The sequence below is a fragment of the Penicillium digitatum genome, chromosome 1 (assembly GCF_016767815.1).
Source record: "Penicillium digitatum chromosome 1, complete sequence".
NCBI classification, from domain to species: Eukaryota; Fungi; Ascomycota; class Eurotiomycetes; order Eurotiales; family Aspergillaceae; genus Penicillium; species Penicillium digitatum.
Genome location: NC_089384.1, coordinates 7,498,795 through 7,518,495, shown reverse-complemented (window position 1 = coordinate 7,518,495; position 19,701 = coordinate 7,498,795). Strand labels below are relative to the sequence as shown.

General features: G+C 47.1%; 8 protein-coding genes across 8 annotated transcripts; 2 read left to right on the top strand and 6 right to left on the bottom strand.

Moving 5' to 3' along the window:
* Positions 1-1,533: 1,533 nt before the first annotated feature.
* Pdw03_4944 (uncharacterized protein) lies at positions 1,534-2,626 on the bottom strand (the record flags this gene model as incomplete). Its single annotated transcript, XM_066100880.1, has 3 exons — positions 1,534-2,205; positions 2,267-2,460; positions 2,512-2,626. 3 exons carry the CDS (start codon positions 2,624-2,626, stop codon positions 1,534-1,536), a joined length of 981 nt encoding a protein of 326 aa, XP_065956280.1.
* Positions 2,627-3,592: 966 nt separating this feature from the next.
* Positions 3,593-4,553, bottom strand: Pdw03_4943 (Rad9/Ddc1; the record flags this gene model as incomplete). The annotated part of the gene is made up of 2 exons (XM_014680584.1): positions 3,593-4,005; positions 4,064-4,553. The coding sequence occupies 2 exons, from the start codon at positions 4,551-4,553 to the stop codon at positions 3,593-3,595; spliced, it is 903 nt and encodes a 300-aa protein (XP_014536070.1).
* Positions 4,554-5,111: 558 nt separating this feature from the next.
* On the top strand, positions 5,112-5,836 carry Pdw03_4942 (kinase-like domain-containing protein; the record flags this gene model as incomplete). Its single annotated transcript, XM_014680585.2, has 3 exons — positions 5,112-5,437; positions 5,531-5,582; positions 5,705-5,836. The coding sequence occupies 3 exons, from the start codon at positions 5,112-5,114 to the stop codon at positions 5,834-5,836; spliced, it is 510 nt and encodes a 169-aa protein (XP_014536071.2).
* A 563-nt stretch (positions 5,837-6,399) lies between these two features.
* Pdw03_4941 (uncharacterized protein) lies at positions 6,400-11,373 on the bottom strand (the record flags this gene model as incomplete). The annotated part of the gene is made up of 2 exons (XM_066100879.1): positions 6,400-8,760; positions 8,806-11,373. 2 exons carry the CDS (start codon positions 11,371-11,373, stop codon positions 6,400-6,402), a joined length of 4,929 nt encoding a protein of 1,642 aa, XP_065956279.1.
* Positions 11,374-13,189: 1,816 nt separating this feature from the next.
* Pdw03_4940 (uncharacterized protein) lies at positions 13,190-13,725 on the bottom strand (the record flags this gene model as incomplete). The annotated part of the gene is made up of 2 exons (XM_014680586.1): positions 13,190-13,338; positions 13,386-13,725. The coding sequence occupies 2 exons, from the start codon at positions 13,723-13,725 to the stop codon at positions 13,190-13,192; spliced, it is 489 nt and encodes a 162-aa protein (XP_014536072.1).
* A 1,332-nt stretch (positions 13,726-15,057) lies between these two features.
* Pdw03_4939 (uncharacterized protein) lies at positions 15,058-15,669 on the bottom strand (the record flags this gene model as incomplete). The annotated part of the gene is made up of 4 exons (XM_066100878.1): positions 15,058-15,090; positions 15,149-15,177; positions 15,225-15,230; positions 15,288-15,669. 4 exons carry the CDS (start codon positions 15,667-15,669, stop codon positions 15,058-15,060), a joined length of 450 nt encoding a protein of 149 aa, XP_065956278.1.
* Positions 15,670-16,437: 768 nt separating this feature from the next.
* On the bottom strand, positions 16,438-17,161 carry Pdw03_4938 (uncharacterized protein; the record flags this gene model as incomplete). The annotated part of the gene is made up of 5 exons (XM_066100877.1): positions 16,438-16,442; positions 16,492-16,845; positions 16,902-16,941; positions 17,015-17,079; positions 17,146-17,161. The coding sequence occupies 5 exons, from the start codon at positions 17,159-17,161 to the stop codon at positions 16,438-16,440; spliced, it is 480 nt and encodes a 159-aa protein (XP_065956277.1).
* A 466-nt stretch (positions 17,162-17,627) lies between these two features.
* Positions 17,628-18,632, top strand: Pdw03_4937 (uncharacterized protein; the record flags this gene model as incomplete). Its single annotated transcript, XM_066100876.1, has 2 exons — positions 17,628-18,144; positions 18,199-18,632. The coding sequence occupies 2 exons, from the start codon at positions 17,628-17,630 to the stop codon at positions 18,630-18,632; spliced, it is 951 nt and encodes a 316-aa protein (XP_065956276.1).
* Between the last annotated feature and the right edge of the window lie 1,069 nt (positions 18,633-19,701).

The following is a 19,701-nucleotide window of genomic DNA, read 5'->3' as shown; positions in this document are numbered from 1 at the left end:
GAGAGAAGGAATCTGTTCGGTCAAGAGATAGACGTAGACAAGTATCGTTATCGTTGTATCAAATTAGTATCTAGCAAAGATCAAGAAGGTGAACTCGCTGGGATTTGTTTGTGATTGAATACCAGAGTGTGCCACATAGTTTGTTGGATTCCCGGGGTTCAAAAGAGTTGCGTAGACATCTGTTCGACGAACTGGACGGCCATGGAATATCGATTACTGGTAAGAGTGGGATTACTGAGGGCATCCGCAATTTTTTTCGTCGCGGATTTCATGACGAAACCGGACAGTTTCGGGGAGTGGACTCTATCGCCACGGGCATGGGATGAGACAACCGCAACAGCTGGTGAGGATGGCACACGATCACAAATAACAACAAACACCTTCAAATCAAACTAACCAGGTTACATAAGTTTTGGGGAGCCGAGGGATAACTGCCAGGTCTAAACCCCTCAGTATCAAGTTCAATCATCCAAGCCACAAGTTCCGCGGGTGGCATCAACACTGGGGGCCAGTATAAAGAGAAAGTTGGGAGACAAGCCTTATGGGATGCACGAAAGACGAGTGTTTTCATTTGTGGATTCCATGAAACCTCTGGGAGTGCGGGGATATGGCGAGCTTTGGTAGTACGGGCTCGACGGGGGTAAGGATTCCGGTGAATTGAGGGATGGAGAAATTCATGGAGAGATTGTGCGGCGATGATAAGAACAGTTTACATTGACTCCGCACAGCTAAATGGCACACGAACACGACCTTCAAGATTTTCAGCTACGCTAAAGCCTTTGCACAATATAGTTATAAGCCAAGGCAGAGACGAGAAATCCACATTTTAACGTCAACGCCTTATAAAGCACCTAGTTATAAGGGAATCCTCAGCTTCTTTTTTGTGTTGTGGACCAGGTAATTAGGCTAGAAGTGAGAAAAAAAAACCGCGTGGATAACCGGGGCAGCACCGTAGAGGGTGCCCGAGATAGGGGAGAAGAGTCTCTCTAATAGGTGCTGCGGCCTATACCACACGCAATATAGAAATCCCTTTTAGAAATAGTAGCCAAAAAAAATCTCTTGAGAAAGCATTCAGGATTTTGTGCCAGATTTTATTCAGAACGAGATGTTTATCCTAGAAAAGGCTAGCTTATGTAAAGTTTGCAAAGGTGTCAAGAGAGGATCTCGCTGAAGCGCATGGTAAAGTGTGAGATGCTTGGCTGAGCGAAGATTGGTAGAAGCTAGGCTAGAAAGAGCATGAATTCTAACCCCCCAAACGAAATGTAACCCCAATTGTTGAAAAAGTTATTGCAACGTATTATTCAAGGCTTTAGGTGACGACATTCGCTGTGATGGGGTTGGTGGCCGGTGGTGGCCGGAGTGTGATTAGCTGGAATTTTGACCATGTTAGCTGATGTGGTGTTGGAATTGGCAAGATTGGGATAGCATTGCTCTGATGTGGCGCCAATGTACGCTGGTGAAAGGTGCATAACTGCTTCGGTTTGGCGGGAGCGTTTCCTTTTGAAAGTTGAATTGGCGTCACGAAAGACGGGGTCAGTAGTGAAATTGGGGTGATGTTGACCACGAGGTAAAATTAGATGCGCTGATGAGGATTGGGACGAGCTCTGAGAGCTTAGGCTCTGTGAAGCTGGTTGTAAAAGACATCTTAAAAGAAAGGCAACATGAGGTACGTCGAATAGAGAGGCACTTGCAAAGTTGAGGTGCGTTGAAGGAGAGGTACTGACCGCGTTGAAAAGCGGACAGTGGGATGATAGCGCTTGATAATGGCTGAGACATCCGTCTGTAGGGGTGACCAACGGAGAGAGACAAAGGCACGATTGTTGAAATCATTTGTAGGTATCTGATATCGTTTTTAGGTCGGTGTGTGGCCTGGCCTGTTGGTGCGTCGTATGGAAGGGCTTTTGTGATGGTGGTGTCCGATGGTGACGATGTTGATATCAGCAGTGGTGGAGTCAGCTGGATCGGCCGGAACGGCAGGATGCATTTCTTCAACAATTTCCTGTCGCCGGTCTCGGTGTGGCCGGTTTCCAGTTTCCTTTCTTCGGCGGCGTCGTATTTTGCGTTGCTCTCGGCATGATTGTCTTTGTGAAGCTGATCCCGTAGCTGGGACCACTCGTGGGTTGCTTGGCAGGTCATCAACTGGTACGAACAGAGGGGATCTAGAAATGTCCGTTTGCAGCAGCTCAGGCGAAGCTTGATCATGGTCTTGACTTTGTGTCCTTGTCAAAGGCTTGTCAAAGAAAGCAAAATACACGCATTGTCTCACAAAAAAGGAGGAGATAGTCTGCAGCCCTGTCGCTTCTTTGGAATGCACTTTGCCTAGGAAAAGGTGAGGTCGATCTATCGGCTGCACATGCTCGAGCGGGGGACCACAACGATGTGAAAGCGTTGGTGTCCTTCCAAGAACGGGCTCTGGCAATGGTAAAGCCTCGTGAGCGACCGCGCTACCAAAACACTCCACTAATCGGTCAATGAGTGAATCGAATGTGGCGGGGTCATATCGGTAGCTACCCGGTTTTCGAGCCTTGAGTAGAGCTTCGCGAGCAATTCTTCGGTCGGGAGAACGATTCAACATTTCAGTGACCGGTAAAGAGTCAAATCCCAATTTCTGTGCGAGTGTAGCCATATTGTGGAGCACTACTTCGTCCGCTCTTCAGCGGATGGTCTTGGCGACAACTTTCTTGCTGGTAGCATCTTTGGCCATTTCCGGGTAATGACGCATAGCAAATAACCAGATTTGTTGATAGGCGAGTTCAAAAAAAATCCGTGCTTGAGCCTGTGTGATTCCGAAAGCTCGCATCTGATGTCTGCACGAGACATGCCCCCCTGGTCGTGTCAGACTTATAGGCATGCTTCAAGGCGGCTCGCACTGTTGGCTGGCTCTTGCTCAAAACAGCAAACTGCCGCACGCCGGTTGCGCACGCCTCGAGATAAGTAGTATCGTGGAAAAAGGTGTGAATTGAAGGAATGATCCCATCATAAATGGACATTCGATCCCATATTCTAGGTCGTTCAATTTCCTCAAACTGGGAGAAGACCTCGCCGCTGAGTATATAGCCTTTGACTTCTCTCGCATCTGCAGAACAAGCCGCTGGGGCTCTCAGTTGAAGCTTTTCCACGGTATGAACATCGAATTTGGCCATCTGATGTCGGTCTAGGATGGATGGATGGGTAAATAAATGGCCCTAAAATAAAGCCAAGCGGCTTTTTGATGGAGAATCTGCACCCTTGGAACGCTCTCTGAACAGACTGTATATAATAAGAATTACAGGTGCCCTTGCTTGCAGAGTTTGCACGTAATGAAAGCAATGGGAAGATGTACTACCAATGATCGAACAGGCATTTTCCAACCAAACTGAAGATGAGGACAGAGTTCTTATGGGAAATGGGAAACATGTCGCTCGAAGGCCAAAAGTAGCTGTGCTATCGTCGATTTCATCCTCCCCCTCCCCCTCCCTGGTAGGATTGTCAATCAGTCGCCCTGACTGTACGTGCCCATAACCTAAGGGCCAGAATACATATAGAATGAATAAGGTATATTTTCTATCTACCCACGGCTGTATGGTCCCAATGAGCATCCTCATTCGCATAACTAGATACCCTTGGACAGGACAAACCACAGCCAAGGGTGGTATACTGTCTCATCATCGACCGGGTCCAAAATAGTTGGCAGGTATCTCGTATTCCATTCTTCATCCAAGTTTTCATCAAAATATTCCGGGTTTGGCCTGACGCGACGCGCCTTGCAATACTCCCAGTAAGCAGGATACCACCCTGCCTGGCCCCAATCAATGATGGCAGCTACAACTGGATTCTTCCCGGGCGATAAAAGGATATTTGGGGGCACAAGGTCGTCATGTGTGAAGACCACGGGCACCTCCCCATCAATCTCGATATCGCAGCCATTCTGAAATTTCTGGACGGCGTCTGCACCGTGGAATGGGCCAGCCAAATCCCGATGACCGGAAAGAAAGATGTCATTTAGAGGTTGATTGTCTAGGCCACCTAAGGGGTACTTTAGCATAGTTCTGCCTAGCTACCGCAATGAATTCAGATCACTTACCCACGTAAAGGACTTGGTCGGGCTGTTCTAACGATCTCCAAGTTTTGACCATGTCGTTGAGCTCTTTACAGACAGCATCTCTCTCCTCATCGTTCAAAGCACCCCATCTTTGCTCCAAGGGTTCGCCCCCAATCAAGGACATGTAGATAAATACTTGGCCACCGTCTTCGGTCCACCCAAACACCTCAGGAACTGGTACTTTGCCTTTCAACTGCTTGTATACCATATTTTGGGTCTCTGCTTCTGTAACTGTTGTGTCGGCTCCATATTTGACAATCAAGCCCAACGATGGAAACTTGACAGGCGGAGGTCGGTTGAACCTTGTACCACGGATGTTGCCTGACTCCTCGTTGATGACTCTCACCTCGGCCGGAGTAGGGAGCGTAGTCGCCCGATGCTCCCTGAAAAAGCTGGAGCCGGAAATGGTCCTTGTTGTTTTGTGGCTTGAATCGTGGAGGCCGGCATCGCCTTCAACCCCCTCGGGCGTCATCTTCGATATAACACAAGTGAAGCAGGGGTCTCGGCGGTTATAGGAAGACCCAGTCTTCGAGAGTAGTGGAATCGAAGTAAACCGAGAGACGATCCATTTCTAGTAAAAGGGAGTTCTTGAAACGACAGTAAGGTCCAGAGATAGAAACGTGTTGCCGCTGGGCATGCCAGGCAGTGAGGTGAAAAGGTGGGGGACCTAGCCAGGCCAATAACAGCTTCTAGCGCCAGACGGGATAATATAAGCGCCGGCCTGCTGTATCCACAATCCCAGGTAGAGTAATTTCACCAACAGCACTTCTCGTCCAATACTTGCTTTCGTAACCGCTAGACCTTAGGGGATAATGAAAGTAGCATCGTTTTATGGCCAGGAGCGTGGTATTCAATATAGGACAGGCCTCTTCCGGAGATTATATAAATGGCCTCCCTTCTCTTGGATTATATTGCTTGATGTATATCAGTCAGTTCATTTTTCTTTTGCCTTTCATCTATAAACTGTCAATTGTTGGCTTTCCGCAGGTCGGCATTGAGCACATTTTACTTTACCTCTTTTTTGAATACCATGGGTCTCTTCTCCTCTAAGGCAGGTGCTCCTCCGCCTCCACCCCCTCCAGGGCCCAGGCAGACTACGGCCCGCCCTCAGGCTCCCTTGCCTCCGGCAGTTGCCCCATCAGGACCTCCGGGTGCTTTCCTTGTCGAGTTGCTGATCTACAACGGTGCCCCCTTCAAAGACCACTGGTCGTACTGGGTACGCTCTCACCAGGACCCGGACCTTGGTGTCCTCATACACGCCGCCGGTGACGTGAGGAACGGCTTTCAGTTTAAGATTAAGCGTGATCATGACTTCCGAGCTACCGGTAACCTCCCAACGAAGAGGATACCGCTACAGTGGGTTGGCAAGTAGTTCTTCATCGAGAAGGCTATGTTCAACTCCGGCCAATACAAAGTCGATCAGACCCCAGTTTGCTACTTCGAAGCTAGTGCACACAAGGTCAAAGTTCCCGAGAAGACCTTGAGAGCTGTTGGTGACAAGGTAATTCTTCCAAACTGTATCTATTGAGCAGCAAACACTCTTACGGCCGTTGGGTTGCATTGCCGGCATCCTATCCGACTTCACCCCTGCCCGAGCACGCAAGCTGACTATGATATCTTTAGGTTACTTCGGCGCCTAGCAGGCTCACTCAGAGGAATTGCCAGACTTGGATCGTCGAGTCGGCCGACCAGCTTGTGAGAGACCGGATTTTTGGCGGTGAGGTTGCTGCTTATGTTCACTCCATCAAGCAGTGAATATATATGCACATTATTTGGTCAGTGTTGGTTGTCGGTCGCATTGCCAAGGATATCCTTGTTTATCTCATTGACTTCTGTTGGATGCCTCAGGCATCACATGTAGGATAGACCAACTAGATAAGTCTTCCTTCCACTCTCACCTTCTCTCTCTCCCCGTCCATCCAATTGAATACTGTTTTACCTGCATACATACTATCATTGTATTTGCATCAATAAGTCGGAGTCAGCAAATAGCTTTAAAAGAAAGTTTATCAACCTACTAGGGCATGTGGTATATCATGTAATCAAGGGGAAATGTGTCTTGTATATTTGAATGATTAATTGAATTGTCAGATTGTGATGCAAATACAATGATAGTATGTATGCAGGTAAAACAGTATTCAATTGGATGGACGGGGAGAGAGAGAAGGTGAGAGTGGAAGGAAGACTATCTAGTTGGTCTATCCTACATGTGATGCCTGAGGCATCCAACATCCCCCTCATAGACCATGTTCCATCAAACTCCCCGAATTCTGGTTTTCATAGTAAAATCCTGCAAATCATGCATTTCAAATATGCATTTAAATCATGCCGATCAAACCAACAAAAGTCTCAAATTGCTCCTTTGCCAATGCTTTTGTAAAACCGTCAGCTGCGTTCTTCTTCGTGTCCACTCGTCTAATGTCCACATGTCCCTGTGCGACAGCATCCTTAACAAAGAACCATCGTAGATCGAGCCATCTATTCGCGGATTTGCCACCTTTCTTAGTGAGCAGCAATTGCGAATTGATATTGTCTGTATGAATCTCAATGGGACGCTGCTCTGGCAGCATAAACGAGCGAGCAATCTTGCCTAGCCACATTGCATCCCGAGTAGGTTGATCTAGTGCACACCATTCTGCGACAGTGGTCGAATTGGCAGTGATGGTTTGCTTCTTTGTAGTCCATATGACTGGAGAGCCGGCGAAGTACCATATACTTCCTTCGGTTGACTTGCTATCCTCCCAGTCCGCATGAGATGCGTCCACATGCGCATAGAATCGAAGTTCTTGCGTACGACCAAGTGTAATGCCAACGTCAGGCATATGTCTCAGGTACTTGACGACGTGTTGCATGGCGTGAAGGTCTTCAAATGTAGGGTTCGCCAAACGATGTTGCAAGCGAGTAACTGCGAAGCGAATGTCTGGCCTAGTCTTGACTGCTAGCCAGTTTAACATGCCGACAACTGATTGATATTGATCAAATGAATCGTCATCTAGCACATTGGATGCATTGGCAGGTGACTCTCTCCATGCGGCTGGCAATGGTGTATCCTTCCATCCAGAACCTGCATTTGCAGTACGTAGAACCTTCTGAATATAGGCTTCCTGAGACATAGTGATCGTGCAATTGTCATAGTCTCTGTGTAGTGCACAGTTCAGATACTGCTTTGGTTCTCCGAGGTCCTTCAAATCATAGTACTGGCGGAGTTCATTGACGACTTTTTCGATATCTTCGTCTGTAGGTGCTGCAATGATAAAATCATCGACATGAATCATCATAATGGTCAACTCAGTGCCTTTGCCTTTGACATAAACACAGGGGTCATCATCCAACGGATGGAAACCAATCTGACGTAGTTTGCAATCCATCTCTTCGTTCCATAAGAAAGCAGAGTCTCGCAGTCCAAAGAGCGCTTGATTAAGCGTGCATACCCATTGGTTCTTGTCACCTTCGGCGTCTGCATACTCGAAGCCTGTCGGTTGTCTCATATAGACTGTCTCCACGTCTTCACGTGAAGCATTGAGATATGCGGCAGTGAAATCAACCTGTCTCCATCTAAGACCATACACTGCAATCAGTGTAAAAACGATTTTGATCATGCATTCGGCGACAACAGGGGCATACGTTTCTCCATCATTCTTGTCCTGGAAGTTGCCACACACGACCCATCGTGCTTTGAATTCGTAAACTTCATCTCTGGTGTTGGATTTGACAGTGAATTGCCATTGACCTGGCAGAATCTTAGCCTTTGGTGGCTTAAGAATCAGGCTCCATGTGTTTTTAGCCACGAGATCACCCAGTTGTCTCTGCATAGCATCAAGCCATTGAGGCCAGAAAGGGCTCTTCTGTGCTTGCTTGTACGTAGATGGTAGATCAACGTCCTTTGCGTATAATGGCTTCCCATTGTAAAGAAATGGCTCGTCAATGTCAACCTTTGACATTTCGGCTTTATCCATTGTCATATCAGCTGTTGCTGACATCGCACTAGGTCCCGCAGACCCCTGTCCATCACCCTCCGTCAAGTTATTACCGCCTGATTCCTTCGCTTTTGCCCTCTTGGCTGTGCGTTGAATGTCTCGGTCTCGCTTCTCGTACTCGACGGCGAGGTGCTTCTGCTCCGGATCGTGGTATCGGTCGGGTGCGATTCCGATATTCGCTCGTCTCGATCGTCGGGGTGGTGGTGGAGCCGGTGTAGCTGGGTCTTGAGAGATAGGGTCTGGTGACGATTGAATTGAGATGATTTCACGACTAGGTGACACACTAGCTTGTTGAATTGGAGACGAGAACGGGTATTCGTAAACTGCTCTCTGTCTCTCTGGAGAAGGAGTCAAGTCATCTGATTCCTTACTAGCAGATCTCTCAATGTTGTCAGCATCTCGACGAACATCGTCCATGCTCTCAGCTAACTGAGATACTTGGGTAGACAGCTGTTGAAGTCTCCTCCCAAGGTCTTCTTTCTTCTGTTTAATGACATCTGGAACGTTCTCTGTAGGAGGGTTCGTAATCTCAGTAATTCTTGCGCCTGTCATCATAGGCTCCTCCCCCACAGTAGGAAGAAAACTTTGAAAGAGTTTGCGTTGTCTCATTGGTGGAACAATTGTCTTCTGTGGTGTCTCAGGCATTGTAGATGCACTACCATAGATTGTTGGAAGATGAATTGTAGACGGCGTGACAGGTGCCTGTACAGTCAATCGTGTAGGCGTCTGTACCGGTAGCGTACGTACCATCTGTCGTTGTTTAATCTCTGGCTTCGAGATCTCATCGTCTTGTGTTAGTGAGACAGGCATGAATCCGACGACATCGTCATCTCCATCTGGGTCCTTTGGATCGGTAGGTACTCCGTTGACTAGCATTGATCCCGTATCATCGTTATCGTCATCTCCGGGTTGTGGAAAGCCAACATCACGAGATACCACTAGTTTCCTAGTAGCTGGATCCCATACTTTGTAAACATGACCACCGTCCCCCTCATAACCAACGAGCTTTCCTTTCCATGCTCTGGGTGCTGCTTTCCTAGCCTGAATCCTCTTAGGCTTCGGAATATGAACGTATGCAGTTGTTCCCCATGGTTTAAGGTGCTTCAAAGAAGGCTCTGCGTTTGGAATCTCGAGCTCTTGACGCCAATGTGTTAGCGGCGAGATCTTGGTTTTCGGATTGATCAGTCTGTTGTAGATGTAGATGGCTGTGTCTGTCGCATACGGCCACATCTCTTCCGTCATCTTTGCATCAATAATCATCGTTCTCTGGATGTCGTTGATATGTCCACCGAAGCGCTCCACGGTGCCATTTGGTTCAGCAGTGTATGGTGGTGTGATCTCGAAAGTCATACCATGCTTCTCACCCCATTTGATGAACTCTTTGAACTCTGTGCCACCATCCATTCGCCAGATGCCTGGGTATCTGCCAGTGAGCAATTTGATCTTCTCACAGAACGCAGTAAGCTTATAGTAGGCATCACTTTTGTTCTTCAACATGATTCCCTGGATCAGTCGAGATGCATCGTCGACGACTGGCAACCAGTAGTTCTCTCCATTTGGTCCGGTAGGCTTCATTGGTTGTGTATCTACGTGGAATTTCCATGCCACATCCTGCACCCTTGCCTGTGGTTGACGAGAAATTTTGAGCTTTGATTTACCTTGGAAACAGGCATCACAGTCGAAATGCTCCGAGCCGTATTGTTCATCATCACCTAGCTGTTCAGCATGTTGTAATGTGGAGGCAATTCGTGCTTTTCCAGCATTTCCGAGACGTCGGTGGATCTCGTACGCAGTCACTTTGTTCACGAATCCAATTTCTTCATCATCAGAATCGGAATCTATGTCAGATTTGTCCTCATTGGGGTCATCGTCGTCTTTTGGACTGACAAGGTACGGGACACCAGCTGATGTATCTGCATACCCCACAATGTCACCCTCACCATTTGTGAGATACTTAGTACGTGTGTCATAAGAGATGTCTTGCTCTTCAAGAAGCTTTTGCATGCCTAATAGCTTGCCGTGTCCTCCTTGAGTATAGTAACCAGTTGTCATAAACGAGTGCGTCTTACCATTTCTCCCTGGCAGAGCAGTTCTCACAATGATTTGACCATGACCTAGCGTGACAACTCTATTGCCAGAGTAGTCTTTGTACGCATAGGCAGTGTCAGGATGATCCAGTTGGTATGTGTGAAAGTCTTCGATGTCATGCGTCAATGTCTTGTCAGATCCAGTGTCAAGCAACCAATCGTTCCTCCTATCAACAGAATTGGCAGCTGCAACAACCATATTGTTTTGTCCATCTTGACGTTGAGCTCTCTGGATTGCCTTTGAATAGGCCCAGAGGTTGCCGGACGGTTCCCACGAAACTGGAGGGTTCTCACTGAGATAGGCACATCTCTTCGCAGTGTGTGGTCCAAAGCCACAGAATGAGCACATGTTGTTGTCATCCTTTTGTGTGCCATTACGCATCTCATTTGCGTATTCATGAATGTCTTTGCCATCGGCAGGCTGCTTGCGAAGACCCTTCTTCTTCTTCTTTTTAGCAGTAGCTGTATCATCATCGACGGCATTGGTATCTTTTTTGGATTGGGTGTTGTCGTCATTGTGACCGTTGTTGTTGTGACCACCTCGGCCACCTCGGTTTCCTCCACGACCACCTCTTCCATTGCCTCGGTCTCGGCCGGCATTGTTGTTGTAAGTAGCATTAGCGACACCTTCCATGTCAGCTGCTGCTTGAAGTGCTCTCCAGTACTCCTCCACCTTGTCGAGGGTGAGTTTCTTAGGCTCCAGACTTGCAACTTCCTCCCTAATGAACTGTACTTTCATGACTTCCAGTTCAATGTTTTGAAGAACTTGTGATAAGCTGTGTGATGGGTGTGGTGCTGCTTTGAATCTAGCTAGCACGTGGTACTGTCGCTGGTATTCCTCAATGTACTCGCTTGCCGAGTTGTAGTCCGATCGTTTCATCTTGTCGAACTTCCGCATCTCGATCAACGCTGTCTGCATCCGATCACTTCCTTGTGTCATTGACATGAGTTCGTCATACAGTTGATCGGCGTATTTAGGCATCTTGGACAGGTTGCGTAGTTTGTTCTGTATGGTGACGTCGATCTGGTTGTACATCCAGCTAGCAACCAAGCGAGACCAGTACTTCCATCTTCCGAATGAAGTATGCGACTTGTGAGGTCTGGGAATGTTGCTGTCTAACAACCATTCCAATGCATATGGGATCGGCTGGTAAGCCAGTGCCTGTTTCCAACCACTTGGATCAGTGTCATTGTGTCCCAGTGTCCGAACTTTCTGGATTTTGGTCATTGCAATCGCTGGAAGACCATGTCCCTGATGGGGCGGTGTGTTGTCCTCATCTTCACTATCACTGTCATCCTGTGTGAATTGGATCGGATTGGTAAAGGACGGGATCTGGGGTTCCAATGGGTTGGTGCATCAAGCGGGTGAGGGTTGGTGTCCCCCTCGTTGTCCGTCTCGGTGTCGGCCATGATTGGATGTTAAAGCTAAACGGAGCTTTTGCCGGCGGGGCTCGAAGGATTCCCTAGATGTTATTGGCTGGATCTGAATGTTGTGTCCCACACAGAGGTGGGTCCACAGTGGGGTCAGATCGTCAAAAGTCTCCAGTTGAAAATGGCTTCAGAGAAAAGAGTTGCTAGTGGTCCAGCTAGCAGAAGAGGCTCATAACCTGATGCAAATACAATGATAGTATGTATGCAGGTAAAACAGTATTCAATTGGATGGACGGGGAGAGAGAGAAGGTGAGAGTGGAAGGAAGACTATCTAGTTGGTCTATCCTACATGTGATGCCTGAGGCATCCAACAGATTGTAGTGTGGTCGTTGCAGCAATTTACAAGAAGTCACTCCACTCTTATTCTTCCAGACTGAAAGAGCTCACCTGAGCCCTGTTCTATATTTGCTGCCACAACTTAAAACGACACTGTTGCTTCAATAGTCAGTTTCCATTCTGGTCTTCCATCTCCATATTGATTCAGTCCCCAATTGCATCAAACTGGCTATCTTCTATTCTCCCAGTAAAGCACTTACCTTTTAAGAGGTGTCCGTTGCCCCAGAAACGCCTCCAAGCCACCACATCTATACCTTTGTTTGCTCAGCAAGTACGTCAAATTGGCACACAGAAGTTCATGCGCACGATCATGCAATCACACAAACTCGCAGCAACAACGATGGCTTTGGTACACATATTACTTGCAGTTAGGATTTATCCGTACCAATATTCGGCAAAACGCAAAGCTTTAAACATAAATAAACTCTTGATCCGCTTTGCCCGACAAGTGATTGCAATGCTCTCCGCTCAGCCGTGGGCGATTGTTTCACTGGTCCCTTGGCAGCCTGGGTCAACGTGACCAATGGCGAAGGAACTAGCCAAAACGGGCTTCATGGCCGACAACAGCAAATTGCGTAACGGAGATGTAAATAAAGGAGGTTCAGTCCGCTCTTCTGCAATGACTACCGGTATGAGCAGGGCTCTCTGGATCATCATTGAGGTGTCCGTAACGGGATATTTGGAGACTCTAGGTGTCCTTTACTATGAAATTTGGTTGGTAATGCAGATCAGTCTTTCCTCTTAGAAGAGTAAATTTGTTCATGACATGCTACTTGCCACCAAGAAGACTGTCTTCATAACTCTGGTACGTTTCGGACTTCACACAAATATCTGTTGGATTACTCATATAGATCCACAGTTTCAGCTCGATTCCATTTCTTAATTAAGATTTATAACATCTTCAAAATGCAGGGGCAATTGATTAGCAAAAGTTTTTCAAGACAGATTGCGAGATATTGCATGCGCCAGAACTTCGGTTTCGGATGTTCAAAGCGCATATTGAGACACCGAGTTATCCCTAGGCAGTGTTGTTGTTCAGAGGTATGAATTGACTTATTATTTTAGAGGGATACATGTGCCTATACATACAACGTTGAGCCAAGTTGGTTTCCAATCAACTTGGTCGTCTGTATAGACACTTCGGAGTGAATTCCGACGGTGCGGCTTGGTTCCTGATCTGCACCAGCCTCATATCACAACAGGCAGCCCTATATGCTGTCAGGTGGCTTACAGCAGAAACCCAAAGTCAATCGGTACTCACGAAGCCTGATATCCGTTTAATAGACACTTCGAATGCAGAGAGTCCATGCTAGAGTCTCTTTGTCTTTTTCGGTGATATCGACGTCATTCCGAGCGGCGTAGAATCTCCCAAAGAGAACACGGCCTTGTTTACTGTAGAACATGTAGAAGAGGACTGTTTTGATCTCTATGGAGTGTCAATGAGTGTAAGTATCAAGCTGCGGGAGCACATACCAAGGCCAGACAGCATTCGAGCACTCTGGTATTCGACTTTATCGGGCCACCAGCTTGGTTTCTTCACGTATGGCGACCCTTTCTTCTTTCCCATAATAATGATCCACTTGCCCAGAAGGTCTCGACACATCTTTGCATTGAGGCTGTTGAAGCCAGCTTGATAGAGCTCTTTCAGTGTGCTGGGGGGTGAAAGTCGTGTTCGCGAGCGCACTCGGCCAAAGAGTTTGCGTACGGCCTGATTTGCTACGACTTCATGGTTCCATTTGGCGCCGTTGGCTAGCTCTTTGTATCCTGTATCAATATTGTCCTTGGAATTCTCTGGTTGACATACTGTTTTCATGTAAACTACTTTCCAAAGGCTTCGCGGTCTTTTGGAACGCAATTCCTAAGGCCTTCGGTGAGATTTGACGCTGCCAAGGTAGTGCATGAGATTGGATTCAAAGTTGAGAGAAAACCTGGAATGAAACTCGGAAAATTGGCTTGAAGTGTAACTGGTGGCTCATCACAAGTGATTGTTGCTCCTGTAATCGAAAATGCTCTTCTCCTTGTGAATAAAGGGCCAAGTTGGTAGGGGGTGCAAACTTACACGCATCTGAAACTGGTGAATCTATGATTAATTGTGTACATGTAGGGTAATGGATTCAGGACCTACTTGGTCTGGAAAATCACCCTTGGCCACCCAATAGCTGGGTTTTCACTTAAACGTTTGGCCACACAGGGCAGCTCGAGTAGTTTGTGATTATACCCCGTTTTAAGAAAAAGCTTGTGGCCTTTCATCTCCATAAGCGCGATGTGCTCGGGATCCCATCTGTCTATAATTATGGTTCAAAGCAGGGTAAATCAAATCACGTACTTCCACGTCCCGTCGGCAAAGTTGAATTGCTGCCACTCGAGATAAAACGGAAGCCCTTTCAAGTCTGCCCTGGGTCCGAGGTGGCTCGGATTTGTATCCATAAGAGAGCTCGGTAAGGTTGGACGATAGTCGAGGATATTTCCAAGGTCTGAAAGGCTGTGTACCATGCATGGCTTGATGACTGGCATCTTCTTGGATATCCCAGTGAGGATGGTGGGTTGTAAGAACGGTAGAGCATGATGGAGGACAGTGGGTGTCCATCTTCATGAGAGAGACCAGGGAGAAATAAGAACAGGATGGCTGTCCGACTTCGATATGAATTAGAGAGCTGTGTTAGGATGAAAGCTGACCGAACTTGGATTGAGCAATGGCCGCTTGGACTGATATACAATGACCGGCGTCTTTGACGCACTGGCTGCGCTTCCGCAACCATTTGGTGCCACAAAAGCATTCGTCATTCGAGGGGGCTGCCCTCCTTTGACTAGATGTGCTCCACTTTCCAATCCAGTATGCATTGTCTCCCCTGGTGGGGACTAATACTAAGCCAGAGTTGAAATCTCGTTTTTTTGTTAATCTTTTTAGTTCATTTCGCAAGTACTAGTGTGCTAGCTCTTGCGTCTCTCGCTCTTTACTTTTTGGGGATGCTTTGCGTCAGGGTGTATGAACCAGTACACTCAGATAGTAGCTTGCTACCGTGGCTGATGGAATCGCCCAATGGCTCACTTCGACTGTCTGTCTGCCTGCTTGATCTAATTGAGCTCTGTAGTTTCTTGGGAAACGCTTGGCAAATGGCGACAAAAGAATATTGCCGCTCTATCCCTAACCCATGGAAAGCCTTGAGATGTGTCCCCACTGTGCAAGATAGCGGTATTAGATTCTCATTAGTCGAGAAGCGCTTTTTGCGACTTACCATCGGGGCCTCACTCGGTGAAATCTCACCTAGATTTTGATCACGGCCAGCCACATTGCGTCCATTGTGTCTCTACTAGGGACTGTGCCCAATATTAGTGAGAAACCTTGAAGCTTTTTTCTCGCAATCATAGACTCACGACACTTTTCAAGCACAAATTCAACTGCAAAGCACTTGTCATATGAGCGCCGTCCGGGGCCGCCTCCCAATGGAAGATCACAGTCAGCAATTGAGAACCCAATAGCCACCCGATAGCATCTAAGGAATTCCGGGAAGTCTTTTTTCGTGATCAAACCAAGCCCCTTGTGAATATCATCTGCTCTGTCGCCTTCTCTGGCCTTGTCGCCTTCTCTGGCCTTGTTGCCTTCTCTAGCCTTGTTGCCTTCTCCTGCCTCTCGACAATGACGATAACATGCAATGATGTCTGAAAAGAGCTGGTAACATCGAGGACAGATATAGTTCAAATCCGATTTCACCAGAGCTTGTAGCAAAATTTCGAGCTGCCTTTCCGCCTCAGACATCTTGAGTCCGAGTGAACGTAAACAGTGAAATGGAACTGAGTCTCAAAATACGACGACAACCTCTTTTATAATAAAGCACAGTGTTGCCAACGCATCCTCGGGGATGGAAATTGTTGGTCGATTAGCCGAACACTAAGAGCTAGAGGTAGCAAAATAGTCCTAGATCGCAGTTTCTCTTGCACCCTCGCATACCGAATGTCCAAGAAATTCCTTTGGCATTCCATTTTAGATCAGCTGCATGACAGAAAGGTGAAGCCCTCTGCATTTCCTATTTCCCGCCACCGTTGACCTTCTCCATGGCTTCCTTGGTCTTGATTAGAACACGGCATCTTGCAGCACTGAGAATGAGCGGTGGAGAAGCAACTTAGAGAATCAAGCAGACTGCCAGAATCTGGACTTAGGTGCAGTGGTGATTAGCTCTGGAACTAGAGAGAACCTCGATGATCCAATTTTTTGGCTTTTAATTCTAAATTGCCTCTAGCGTACAGTTCTATCGCTTCCGCGTATATCGATATTCTAAGGCAAACCACTCCTTAGGCGACAACATGTGCCTGGCCTGGCGGGTTCGATCCCGATTTCTCGAGTCCGATGATTTGGCCCCTTCCAAGACTTCACGCGGCTCAATATACACGGTTTCAATAGTCCCATTATCCATCTTGGCAACAAAAAGCAGGCACTTTCGAAAATCTGGGTAAATCTTCACCTCCCCTTTGTACTCCATCAAAATTCCAATACGAGGCGCATTTGCAGGACGTGTGTTTGAATTTATCAGCCTGTCCGCTTAGCAGAGTAAATTGGTAGTGGCCAAAGTTAGAGGCTTACTTTTGCAGAGAATGGGAAGCCATTTCGCCCAGGTATCATCGAATGGCGGTTCTTCTGGAACAGGTGGTGTACGGTTGTAAGATATCAACTCTAGAGAACGGCGAGTTGAATGATAGCACGGGCCGACAGGCACAGGCTGTGTCTCAATGATTGAAGGTGCCCTGCACACTAGTGAAAGAGGGTATGTAGGCACTTCGAAAGTGTTCACTGCCGGCCCTGCCTCTTCTTCGTGTGTATTCTCTCGAGATGGATGAGTTCCCCAGAAAGAATCGTCAGAGGTATTCCGATGGTGGTTCGAGAAGTTAGATTGGGTAGAAAGCCACACAGAAAGTGTGGTGAAGAAGCCCATAGGATCTCACGCCACACGGTACATTGCTTTCTTGATGGAGACACAAAGCTTTAGACTTCACAAGATCCTCGTAGAAGCAGCTGAAAAACGCATTGCTTTATCTAAAGCATCGAGGCTGTTAGTAATATACAATATTATAAATCCCATGAATCGTATCAATATCCTGTATAGTACCAGGATCGGAACCATTGGCCATGGTTCCCCAAACTCAGGGGTTGTTGCCGTGTGGGTTTCGTTTCCTGCATGAGGCTGATCAGATAGATTTCCTTTTTGAAGGAGGTCAAAGCAAAGTTTGGCAAGTTTACTCGGCCTAGAATGCATTGCTTTCTCATGATCTCCCAAATCCTTTATCCGCCACTGAAGCGGATTTTCATTGTGATCACGAATGATATCTTCTAATCGACTATTCGCGCTCAATGTGAATTTGGCCACCTTGTTGTTTGTATTTTCATGTTTAATTAGATCCAAAATCATATCCCTTCAATGCGATGCTAAGTTGGAATCGGATAGAACGGAACGGAACGGAACACAGAGTAAAAAGAGGACGGAACAAGAACGGGAAAGAAAATCACAAAACCTGTCTCTGTCCGTCTCCTATTTCTGTTATGCCCCATTTTCCCCCTTTTGTTCCCTTCTGTTCCGTTTTGTTTCCCTTCTGTTCCGTTTTGATTCCCTTCTGTTCCGTTTTGATTCCCTTCTGTTCCGTTTTGATTCCCTTCTGTTCCGTTTTGATTCCCTTTCGTTTCCCTTTTGTTCCCTCCCCAATTGTCTTTCACATTGTCTTGCCATGGATTCTCCAGAAAGTGTAACGAGATTTCTCAAGAGTCTTGAAGATCTGATTCTTCTCTTCGAGGACCAAGATCCCAACCCTTTAAGCGGCCGGCAGGAGCGACAATTGCTTGCATGGAACGCTCTTCTCAAAGAAGACGGTCCAGTCAAGAGATCCAGAACCCGCACACATGTTCGAATGCATGCGCGCAAAATTGCCTTTAAGGTCAAGAAAACAGCTGGTTCCGAGACAGTTCTACTTTACATGCTCAGATACTCCATCTCGAGTTTGCCCAAAATAACTTATCATGGGTTCTATCACGGGCTGCAAGAATGGTCATGTAGGACGAATTTTCCAAAATCACTCGAGGAGAAAGCATCCCAATTCTGGGCAGAGTCTTCTCCTTGTCCGGGACATGCTTTGCCAAACAAACAGGTACCTCTGCATTATGAACCCCAACTGCAACAACAATTAGACGCGGGAGATATTTCTTCGGCGAAAACAAGTCCGGATGCACTGATCCCCTTGACTTCTTGTATGGAAGCCAACCCAGATACATGGCAAAACAAGATACTGACCTTGAAAGTAGTTGTTTCAAAGGCCGACCAAACCATAAACCATCGTGTCTCAAACGATCGACTCATTGCCGAACAACAAAATGGTGCTCGCTTCCATTATGAGTCCGCTTATAGCGGAGGCTCGGCAACTACGTACAACAGAACCGAATCACAAATGGGAGGACAAAGAGGAATCGAGGTAGCTTTCGACGTGCCTTCAAACATTTTGGATACCTTCGTTGAGCTACACAAAAGATCTGAGCATTCCCAAGGACACTCGGCAATCCTCACGATTCCCACACAGCAAGACCGTGTTGCATCACTGGTGCTGTCAATTTCGCGGTCCGAAGCAGTGGCGAATGGTGGAAAGCACGACTTAACTGAGATATTCAACGCCGGCTTTCCTTCTAGTTCTGCAGAGCATGACTTGCCTGAGATGTTCAACTCTGGCTCTCCCTCTGCTTGATAAATTTCACATCAACCACCATTGCTTCGATTGCACAATCTTTTGGAACTTTGCCTATGAATGTGTCCCTCGAATCATATACGTCCCAAAGTTTCGCAGTGGTCCCAGCTTGGTACACCCGAATACATCCAAGAAGGTCCCGTGATAGATGTGGGCGAAAAACGATAAGACGATTAGTCAGATGGCCAGGTATCATTTTCAGCGTATAAGATGTCCAAGTTTGGTCGACTTCGAATAGAGATACTTGGAGCTGCCCGTCTAGCTGGATGCCGCTCCTATTAGTTTCAAATGTCTTCCAACAAAGAAAAAAGGGTAGCAGACCTCTTTGGCTTTTCCCAAGATCTCTTCATCCCCGTCTGTATCCAGCTGTATTCTCGAATAATGTTCATTTGTCGTCATCATGGATGTCTTGGGCGATTCAACCAACCCCTGGAAAAACTTCGACTGTCGGGATTCGTGTTAAAGGTTCCGCACTGCGCCAGGCGTTCGATGAGATTGAAAAACGACGGATTGAACAAGATTGTGGGAGTAGATATGATGAGTAGATCCAGAATATAAGCGGCTCGAACGGGTTCTCGGGAGTAGCTGTGAATGCCCAACCTCCATCAACGTGTCGCCTTGTTGGCACACGGCCGCTGACTTTTCGTGGTGGGGCAGAAATCCCCTCCTCACGTGACTATGACATCCAAGATAATCAAAACATTCTATCGCAATTGGAAAGCGGCAGGTAGGTTTAGTAGCAAGTCAATAAGACCATAGCACAAGTGGCTCCATTCATATAAACTTGATAAGGAAGCAAAATGTTTCGACAGAAAACAAATTTTAGATAATATTTCAGAAAATACTTCAGAATTAGAGCTCGGCACCGACCGCGGTCAAACCACTGCGGTGCCTTTAGGGAACCACGAAAACGCGGTTAAGGTTTGGAATTTCTTAATTGCGATCGGTTGGGCCACGTTCAGAAACCGCACTTGAATACTGCGGTTAGACAGTGGTTTAGCAAACAGGCCAAATACAGTAGCTGAGAGCCTATGATTACTTATTTTATGTAGACCACGTCTTCGTTATA